The following is an 11,186-nucleotide window of genomic DNA, read 5'->3' on the forward strand; positions in this document are numbered from 1 at the left end:
AAAAAAAAAAAAAAAACAGATGCATGGAAAAAAGAGAGAGATAAGAGTCTAAGTGCCTGTTTTGCGTGCCGGGGGACTTGCAGAGTTAAGCTGTTGAAGACTACTTGACATTCAAAGCAGGCAAGTCCAGAACAAAATATCAGAAAAGTTCAAGGCAAGAAAAATGCATAAGTAATCTATCTTAATATGTTTTAAACTTACTAACATACAGCATATTGTAGTTGCATCTGAAAAGAACTATTGTTTTTTCTAGTTCTTCTATCTGAAATTAATTTTGCTAGATYTTATTTTCTTGTTTCAGGAGCAATGACAGTGCATTAGCAGAGTAAGTAGGAGGTGTTATSTGTCCAAAAGTTTACAATTTAGCTTTTAATATCATAGAAGCAATGGAAGCCACATGTAAAGGAGGCCAAACAGTTGAGGAGACCAAATATAAAGACAAGATTTGTAATCCAGATATGCTAATTTGATAGCCATAATGCAGTTAGTTGTAGAACAGTTTTTGAAGGACAAAATGAAGACACAGAGATGAAAAGTGGGATGAAATGCAACGTAGTTGTAGGAAAAGTAGTCTGTGGCAGACTGGCTTGTTATCCTAACTAGGGTTTTCTAGAAAAAAATAATCTAGATCTGATATGTTTCATCTTCAGCAATGTTTGATATTTTTACATAATTTCTCACATGGCAAATGGAGAAAATCAAGACTAATTAAATTCTATGACAATTTAGGAATACAGAGAGAAATGACAGGTGGAAAGAAGTTTTAATGGAAAGACAGCTACAGACTAAATTCTTCAAAGACGATTTCATAAAATATTTAATATTTTCTGTAGTAACATTTGTGGAAAAAATAGAGTTGTGCTGCTGAATTGTGCACAAAAGTGGGAGGCATTAGCAGCAGAGAGAAGAATCGGAGTATCTCTCTGCAAGCAGGCTGAATCAAACCTAAGTATGATAGAATTAGATGAGACTAGGTGATATAGAAAATATAGTTACGCAAATAGAAGTTAATCATAACTTATTCTAGATGAGCTCATCATCTGGCAGTGAATTACCTGATGTCAGTGATGCATTATCACTCTGCCATTGACTACGACATGATGTGGCTGAGGGGAATAGAAAGGTAACATCCTTGGGTGTTTTAGGAGAGGGATTTCTAGTAGCTATTAGAAAATATTATTGTCAAAGTATATGGCTTGAGTGAGACCTTATCCGAAGCCTAATATATAACTGATCACCCATGTTCAAATAAATGGATTTGAACTTGTACAGATGCAGAAAAGGACTATATGRATGTTAAGAGAATTGAGAGACTGTTTACTGAAGGGTACAAAAGTGACAATTACATGGCATTTGTGTAGGGAAGGAAAAGAATTACATGGGCTCAAGATTCATGTTAGCAAGCAAAGTGAATAGGTATAAAGGGTTAACAAACAGAGTTTATTAGAAGTTGCAGGAAAGCTTCTATGAGACCACTGATGTTTTAAAGTGGGTTCAAGTAAAAAGTCTATATTTTTTTTAATAAGTTTGAGTCCACAAAAGAACATCAACATATGGTTCTGAGCAGTAGTGGGGAGTTTGACCCAGAAATCATGAATGTCTCTTCTCGWTCTGTAATCTGATAGAATGGATTATGACTGTGAGATGGCTGTGCAGATTTGCAGCGGGCGCATTTTGTCATCTTTGTTTCCATTTTCATTAATCAAGCTTTTGTCTCTTCCTTGGGACCCTTACCAGAAGCAGAGGAGTTCAGTTACAGTCATTACCAATTGCTTATTATCTGCACACTCCAAATGTGCTGACAGTGAAGGAAACATGTTCTTGACCTCACTGACTTTAACTTTTGTAGTAAACAAACTGTACGGTTTGGACTCATATGTGGAATGATGGTTGAATGTCTTCTCATACAGCACTGCCATGACTTTTCATCCCTGGATGGGCTATTCTTAGAAGTCTTTATGGAACAATTTTAAGGAAATAATTTAAATGAAAAAATGCAGTCACTGAGGGCAAAAAAAATATTGTATTCCTAAGTGTATGTATAATCAGCTCCCTTGGGAGGTTACCTGAGGCCCTGTGTGTCTGTGGGTTTTTTTGCTTATAGCGTTTAGTGCTGTACTGAAGAATTAATTGAAGAGACTTAAAATTAGGACGTTACTTTTCAGAACAAGGCTACYCTGCTCCATGCAGACATTTTAGATTTTTACCTGGCTTTGTTCCTATTGTAGAAATCTGTACAAAGTGGGGAATTAAACAATCACTGCTCAGTCATCCTTTTTGTTTTTTTCTCTCAGTCCACAGCTGTATCAAGTTATTCGGAGAGAAAGAATCTGTTTAAAGGAGATAACTTCCCATTYGGTGGTCAATAGAAAATTAAGCGATGGAGTCAATCTAATCATCAATGTATGTGTTAAGGGCTACCAGTGGCAGTTTTTCTAGATGCTGAAACAGAGGACTGAATGGATTATAGGGATTAAACTTCCTTCATCCCCCTGGAGGTGAACAAGTCATGTGAAAATGGAAGGCTCATTTGGTAGGAGACAGTATGAAAGACTTGGAAGACAAAAAAGAAATATATATTATCTCCAAATGGTTTCTTGCACACTTTCTCTGTAATAGATGGTGGTATGTGAGCTGCAGACAGAAACTTGGAAGCTTACAGGGCAGATATGTGACTGTGAAGAGATTCTATGAGTAAGGAAAGAAACACAGTTACACAGTTGATCATTATTTTACCTGGATTCCTGGAGGATTTTTTTTCTTCTATCACAAGTTTTTTTTTTTTTTTTTAAAAAAAGAACTATTCGTAGCATATACTTGTTCTTTTCTTGACCTTTCTGAATTAGAAGGAAGCCATGGACTTCCTCACATGATGGGAACACAGTGGTAAGACTGCAGCAAAGGTAATTCTGTGAGATTACCCTGCTTTGGGCCAGAATTTGCCCATGTGCCCCTGCAAGGCTTTCCACTGCAAAGAGAGGCCCTTTCTCAGGGCCACCAATTACTTCTGTTCTTCTGTGCTGTGTTGTGCCTCTCGAAGTGCTACTGATTCTAGGAGCATCTTTGTGGAAGTGAGAAGCATTCATGTAGTAAGGCTGATATTTATGTTCGTGTGATTCAAAGACAAGAGCAAAACAGGAACAGAAGCCTGATGTTTTCATATTAAAAAGGGTGCTAGTAGCCCTACTAAGAGTAGGGCAAGTCTGTCCTTTTGCCTTTTTTTGTACAAATAAGGCTGGGTGGAATGTGTGCATGTGTATATTCGCCACACATATATACGCATGTCTGTACATCAACTTTGCTGTGTTTGCTAGCTGTTGAATAGAAATATCAAAGTATCAATATAAAAAAGTAGTGGGAACTTGCACAGTGAACAGAATTTAGGTATGCCAGAGCTTGGTTTTCGTAGCATTAAATTTGGAAAGAGATTGTTCACTACATCCTGTAGCAGCATTTTAGTGGGTTTCCTGTTTTTAATAATTATTAGTATGAATACTTTGGAGCCAGGTCTTCAGCTGCTGTAAATTTTTGGTTCTTTATTATGTTTCCAAGAGGAAACATCAGAATAAAAAACAGTCAAAGGAGGGGGTAGGGACAATCTCTCCAGTAAGCTCCTCCCATACGGGGAAAAAAAAATCTCAGCACCTCTGAAATGATTGTACAGTTGTTAGAAAAGCTGATGGGTGTTGTTATAGCAGCACCTATAGGAGCAGAAATATGAAGAAGAGAAATACAAAGTTACTCAATCCTTGGTCTCTCTCCACCTTATGAAAACCTTGGGATGGAAGGGAGTGACATCTTTTAGAGCTACTTGTTTTGTTTCCTAGATATCATCTTATGCAGAAACTTCTCTCAAAACTTCATCAAAGTAAAAATAACTGATCATAAAGTCAGATAAAAATATTATTTGTACCTATTTCAGAGGGACGGTGATCATTTCTGTCTTGAATGGCTCTCTGGAAAGAGAGTCTGCATGATTGCTGCTATCCTTATTGTGGTGTGTAGGTAGTTGACAGCTTGGTTTAAATGGTGAAGGTGAAATGAGATTTGCTCTTCCACTATCAAGCACTAAGAAAAGTATTGACCGGTCAGAGAAGCGAGACCTCACCTGTTTGAGTGAGGCAATATTCTACTGCTATAAATGCCACAACACATTGTCACCCTTTAATACTTACTTTTCCGTTACCATCCAAGGATGAAGGACTAGAGCATCTAAAAATAAAATTTAGCCACCTACACCACCTGTTCTGGGTGGCACCTAACCATAAGAGGACCACTGTTCCTGCCTCTGCACCTCCCTTTTGCTTTGTTCTTCCCAGGACCTCTGAGGTGTTTAGAGATAATGGAAGAAATACTATTTTTTGGAGAGAAGTGAGTACCGGGCTGTGTATCTAAAGTTGATGGTTAGGGCAACCATCTACAATGATGGATATTGGGGATTAAAATCCTTAGTGTAATGGAGAGTTTTATATATTACTGGGAATAACTGGTTCTAGGGTCTCTTTAAAATGCAAGCTTTTAATGGTTTGAACTCCTTTGGAAGTACAGAAGCAGACCATTTAAAAAAAAATAATGAGAGGGGGCGAGGAAAGAAGCATAATTAGGTGTTAACAACAGGAGACAGATTTTGCTCTCAGCTTCTGTCTCTAACAGCGTTGTAGTTCAATCTGATGCCAGTTTCTTTGTGTGCAAACTAGGGGTRATATATTCTGCACAGGCATTCTTTGAAATGTATTTTGTGTTCATGAAATACCTGGAGGTAGAAAGTGTTCTAGAAGCACCAAGTTATGGTAGGGGCACCAAAGCTTTCCTAACCAGTGGACCTTTGAGGAGACATTCAAGGAAGGGGGTAGTTTTTATGTATTTTTTTTTTAAGTCTACAATGACAAAGCTGGCATATAGAAGACAGTAAGTAGATATGTGGAAGAGAAGAAATGCTGTGTGGCTGCTGGTTGTGGATGTGTTGCAAGTTTGTCCTAGACTAATACTGTCAGCAGCAACAGATACATTGAGTGGGAGTGGGGTGGGGGGGCTAGAGACCATTTGACGTATTCCACAAAAGAATCCAGTGAAAGAGGGGTGATTAGCTATAATACAACATAATGGATGGACACTAGGTTGTACTGGGGGACGAAGGTTTATTATGAAATGTAGTCCATCATCTGGGTCTGAAAGTGAATGGATCTTTTGAGGTGATGGTGAGTGTTGCAATGGCAGAAGGGACACGTATTCGGGAACTTTGTTCATTTTATGTGAACAAGTATGCATATCACTTATCTGCAGTTACTAAACTAAATAGTGACATCAAAGATAAAACAATAATACACCATTTTGTTTCTACAGATGGTATTTTCAGCTCAAAATCGATACATTTCACTGGGTTGTACTACCAAAGAAGGTTAATACTCTGTTGCCATTGCCCATAGTATGTCTCTCCGGTAAATATACTGCAAATCTAACTGCAGAGTATATGCACCTWTTAGAGTTTTTCTGAAGAAGTAACTTTCATTTCCAGCATTGTTGTTGATTTAAAAAAAATGCAAAAAGAAAAAAAAAAGGACCCCTCCCCCTCCCCCATGCATGATTTACTTGAGCTGTTCCCTGCTCTTTGTGGGGAGRGGATCTGAAACTGAGTTACTAGACTAAGACAGCTGTGTTCACAGGTTCCTGTTCTTCTAATAGCAYGTTTTTATGATTGTTTCTATTGCAGGATTAGAGAGACATACAAAACTTGCCCTTGCTTGCTTGCTTATTATGGTAGTTAATGTTATCAGTTCTGTCGCTTTCTCCCAGTCTGCTTCTGTCTGGCTTGTTTACACTTGAAAGCTTTGCAGAGCAGGGACGATCTGTTCTGTGGTTGTTCAGTGCCTGGCAGCATGGGMTGCCCCTTCTTTATGAATACCTGGGTGCCTTGTGTTAGGCCAACAGGAGGACTTCAAGAGCTAACACTCAGCTGCCATTCTCAAGGCCTAAATCCAAAACATAGATACCCAAATCCCTGTCCAACTGAGGAAGATGCTAGGAGGGTGGAGGGTTATGCAGATGTCCAAAGACACTGCTTTAGTAAGTGCTTAAGAGTCATGTTGAGTGGGATGAGAATGCCCGCTTCCAGCACTCCAGCCTCTCCAGTTGTGCTGGCTTTCTCTTGCCTCACGTAGGCTGATGGACAATCAGGTATTCTGTGTGCTATGGACCAGCTTCAGCAGGAGCGACTGAGATAGCCTTATCCAGTACAGATCTGTGCCATGTAGTGAAGACACTGCTGCTGAAAACCCTGTTGGGCAGAGGAGGGAAACTTGAGTTTCTTGAGTTCCTAGGTGAATGCAAAGGAGTGTGTGGGGAAGGAGGGTACCATGAGCCCTGCAGAATGGATAGATTGAGTACCTAGGAAAAGGCTCAGGATTGGGAATCCCATGCAAGGTATCTAGCTTCAAACTAGAGTTGTTAGGGTACACTTCTGTGAGCTGTTTCAAGGGATTTATCAGCATGCCCAGCTAGTTCATGTAAGGAGTTTTCCACTTAACAGGTGGGTCAGTATAGATCCCATTCTTGGCGGCTGTTCTGCATTATATATCAAGGCTGGGTGTCTAATCTGGAGCTCTGAATTTGGGCAAAGATACACTGCAGTGCTCAGCACTGCAGCACCTGGGACCTTTATTGGATCTGGCCTCACTGCAATGAGTGTGAGTAATGATAATAAAGGCATGAGAGTAGAATGACTACACAGAAGAGAAAGGAGCTGCACTTGACTTGATAGAATGAAGAACACATTTGTAAAGAGATTAAATTAGTGCTGGGTGCAAGAATACCACTTAATGAAACAAATGACTATACCTCTTTTCAGTGGCAGGAAAAAAAGTGACATGCCACAGAGTGCCCCCTTTCTATGCTCACTGTTCTTGCAGAATAGATGGCACTGTAACCTGGCTTAGTCAGACTTGAGTGAGGAATGAATCCCAGCTCAGGCTTCCTGCCTTGCTGAGACCACCTGGCTACAAGCCTCACTAAATAAAGTGACTCTTACCTTGATTCTCAACTACGGAGCTTACTGTAAGAGGTATCTTTCTCATATACTGGTAGCCCAGGCCAGGAGGGTGGGAGGAAGTGTGTGTGAAACTGCAATGTGTTCTTACTGAGATGTGTGATTGCCTGTAAGGTTCTTATGTGGCAGCAAAATCGCTGAAAAAATTATTAAGAAACACTGAGTATCTCTTCCTACTGGATGCTCTTTTATCTTCTRTTCAGCATATTTTATTTTCTCTTTGCTGTATTTCATCTTCTTTCCATCTTTTGATTTCTTCTTCTCTGTAGTCCTCCATTTTGATTTTATTTTATTTACTGTTCCTTATTTACTCATGCATGTACTTATTCTTTTAGCTCTCCTAAATACTTCCTCTTTTGTCTTTCTTGTGATCTGCTATACAGTGTGGTCACCTTCCATGTACTGGAGCAACATAGCTAAGTTGTGGATTGGCTTATGCTTGCATCAGTTCCCTGAAGCTAATTGCATTGCATCTGCAGTCATCTGGAATGGACTGCATGCCTGGACTGATGAAAGATGTGATGCAAACATGGATCTCTCTGGGGCCGTRACAAGATGTTCTCATGCACGCATGTGTGCATGTCGATGGTTGAGTTTGTTTGAGTACATTCGAAATGTCTGTAGTCGGTTCCATCAGCTTAGCTGACTCAATGCTCTGTTAGGTTTTGCAGCAACTTAAGGGAAATGGGAACAGTTTTGCAAAGCTTCTGAGAAGACCAGGATTAACCCTGAAGAGGGATATGCCTGGTGTCCAGGAATGTATGATGACCTTAAACAAGAGACATCCAAAATCCCTCAGCTGACCTTTGTATAATATATAAAGACTCCAATGAGTCTTTTTTCCTGCCTGTGACTCATCTTTTTCTAAATGTAGCCTGTAAGCCTCTCAGAGGACTGTCTTTCTCTTTGTACAGAGTAGCGTAAAAAATAGCAACAGTGTTGAATAACCAATATGTTTGATTTTTTTTTTTTTTGAACACAAACTTTTTAGGACTGCCTTGCTGTATTTGTGTTTTTCCATCAGGGATTTATTGGCTCCCTGAGAGAACAGTGGAAGAATTTCTGTCCTGACCCACAACATGATGGATATTCAGACAAGATGTTTCAGGAACAGCACCACAGCAATTTTGTGGGCAGTAGACATTATAATAGGAGATGGGTAGAATCTAAAGGTTAACAAATCTTTCACATCATCCATGTGCTTCCTTCCCTGTTTCTGACCCATTTGTAATCTGCAGTTACCACAGTAATGCTGCCACATGGCTTATGTGGACATGCAGTAGGAAGTCRCCCACTCCTTTTAGTGGGTTGCCCTACATGTCTCCCTTCTTCCARCCTCTGCATATACTGTCAAGCCCAGTTATCAGGGTCACCAGGGTGTACAGAAGTTTATACTGTTATCTTCCATTTTCAGCTCTTGTTTTGTCTTTTTTGACTTTTAGCACATCTCCTACTGGGGCCRGACAAATAGGTTCCTGTTCTCTTTCCAGATGCTTTTGTGACATCCTGTCTCTATTGCCTGGACCTCTGGAAGACAGAAGAGTGAGAATTGGCAGTGATCGTTTTCCTGCAAATGCAATTTGAGAATACCTTGACAGCTAGTAGAAAAAGAACTACCTTGCAGTGTGACCACAGCAAGTGCATGTTCTTTCTGACAATGTTTAATTGCACTGTGCGCAGTTAACCTGGTGAGGAATGATGCCAGAATCGCCATCTGATTGTCTGTATTCTTTACTCATACTGTAACCAAGTTGTTTCTTTTCCATGAATGTTCATACAAAAATGCAAAGGTTCTCCATGTAGAATAAAGTAGGCCTGCAAGGTAAGGAAGGGCTGATTTAGAACAAATGAAAAATGAGATCTTCCAGCAATTCTGTTCTTATAATCAAGACCTATCTGTGACAGTTCTGATGCAGGATATGCTTTTAGAGAGGCTTATGAGAGTTTTCCCTGTGTAAAGACTGCAGAATTTAGCCCGAGCAAATAATAGCATTCTAACAATGCCATTGGGCAATAGGTGAGTCTTTTCTGGGGAAAAAGAAAAGGAAAACTTGGTGAAAGTTAGATGCCATCTTTTAGTATTGAATGACAAGTGAATAGAAGGGGGAAAAGAGAGGGAAAAAAAAGTGACCTAAATCACAGTATGGACAGATACATACATCCTGTTGTAGAACGAACAAAGTTCAGCAATGTATTATTCCCTGTAAACAATATCTGATAAAGATTAATTTCTGAAAATGAACCATAAACCTATGGATCGGCCAATAAGACAATGACTTCACAAATTATTCACTGCCGAATGCATGGTGGTTCCATGCCTTTAATCTGCATCACTGTGTTATTGAATCCAATGAAGTTTAAATCCCACTGTGAATGTAATTGTTCTCCACAAGCAGATTATGAACAGAGACCTTTCATTTCTATTAATTTTGTATGTTTGAATGATAAGCTATTTTATACATATTTTTAATTACAGGAAATGTAACAAACATGCTTATTTTTATTAAACTAATAAAACAAGTAAACCTATCAAAGTGTGACTTTATTTCTTTGGCTTTGTTCCCTTTTGCACTTACTGATCTTTCATTTATGCTAGCTCATGTGTGCCTGGACACATGGTTGGTTACATCAGTTTGTTGATGTCATATGTGAGTGGCTTGTTTCCAGCAGAGAGCTTTGAGGTGAGTTAGTTTTGGTAACTCTTATTTCCCCAATGGCCCCACAATCTGTTTGGGACCTCAAGCTGTAACACTTGGGGGTTTTAACCCCTCCCCTTTCRTTTAGGGCACCATCTAGTACAAGGGCTGTCTGCACTCAAAAATRCAATATTTGCATTATTTTATTATGATACTTGTGCATGCCTTATGGAAGAAGAAAAAGAACCGCACACAAAGCTTAGGGAGGGCAGTAAGAGGAAGGAAACACGGTTTACAAATCCATTGGATTTACAGCAAGCAGTTTGCAGATCTGGATTTTTTAAAAGCAACTTTAACCTGAAGAGCGCGAAGGCCGCGCCGGGCGGAGGGGTGCGCGGAGGGTGCCCGGAGGGTGCCGGGGCGGAGGAGGGAGCTGGCGGGGGGCTGTGGCCCCAGCGGAGGGGGAAGGCCGGAGCCTCCCGCCGAGGGGCTGGCGGCGGGGCCGGRGGGAGGGCCGCGAGCCTGAGCTCGGCTGGGACTGGGGGCAGAAGTAGGCTGCCTCGGGGCAAACGCAGCCCCTGAAGAGGGTCAGGTCCGAGGCGTGGCAGCGCAGCGGTTTGGGGGACCTTGGAGGGCGACGTGACGGCGGCCGGGTCTGGGCACGACCCGTTCCCCGAGGCGGGCGGAAAGGACGGGCCACGGGCGAGCTGCCCCGCGGATCTCGGCGTTAGCCTGGCCCGGCTTCCCGCGGGCGGCCGGGGCAGCGCGGTGCCTCCCGCCGCGCCCGGCCCGGCCCGGCCCGGCCCGGCCGCCGAGGGCAGCGAGGCGCGGGGGCGGCGCGGGGGGATGGGCGGGGGGAGCTATGCCCCTCCCCCCCCGCCGCGCGCCGGGCAGATCCGCGGCCGGCACCGGCGGGAGGGGGAGGGGGCGAGCGCGGCGCCTCGTAGGGTCGGAGGCGGAGCTTGAACATTTTATGAATGGGCTCATATGACGTCACGGGGGCGGGAAGAGAGCCCCCTCTCCCCACCAATCTTGAGAGATGTCCGGCCCGCAGCACCAATCGCAGCACGGCMGCGGGATGACGGGCGGCTGCCCCGGCCAATGGTGGTAAAAGAGCGGTGCCGACCACGTGGGGCGCAGGCCGCAAGTAGTACGGGGGCGTGCGGCCGCTCTCTCCCTCCCCCCTCCTCCCCGGCGAGGCAGGGGCGTGCAGGGGCCGCGGCGGCGCTCGGGAGGGCGGGGCCAGCCGCGTTGCCAGGTTACCCAATGGCTGAGCGGCCTCTCCGCCAATAGCGGCGGGGCGGGGGCGGGCGCCGTGACGGCAGCGGGCCGGCGGTGGCCGGGAGGGCTCAGTCCCGGCGCGGCCGCCTGCGCAGCATGGTGGCTCCCGCGGCTCTCCCCGCCGCCGGCCTCCTCTACTGGGTGGGCGCGCTGGGCGCCGCCTACGTGGCGGCGCGGGCCGCCTTCCGCCTGCTCGCCAGCCTGCGCGTGTGGGTGCTGGGCGGCGG

At 43.3% G+C, this 11,186-nt stretch overlaps 1 protein-coding gene across 1 annotated transcript in view; it reads left to right on the forward strand.

Annotated features, from left to right (window-relative positions):
• The first annotated feature begins 11,037 nt into the window (after positions 1-11,037).
• The window catches only part of HSD17B12 (hydroxysteroid 17-beta dehydrogenase 12), an 86,707-nt gene continuing 86,558 nt past the window's right edge, over positions 11,038-11,186 (forward strand). Inside the window, exon 1 of the mRNA XM_085321895.1 lies at positions 11,038-11,185. Coding sequence (XP_085178021.1) covers positions 11,056-11,185 — 130 coding nt within the window. The 5' untranslated portion in view covers positions 11,038-11,055. The remainder of the gene's footprint in view (position 11,186) is intronic.

The sequence above is a fragment of the Rhea americana genome, unplaced genomic scaffold (assembly GCF_003343005.1).
Source record: "Rhea americana isolate MKP2758 unplaced genomic scaffold, rheAme1 scaffold_72, whole genome shotgun sequence".
In the NCBI taxonomy this organism is placed as follows: domain Eukaryota; kingdom Metazoa; phylum Chordata; class Aves; order Rheiformes; family Rheidae; genus Rhea; species Rhea americana.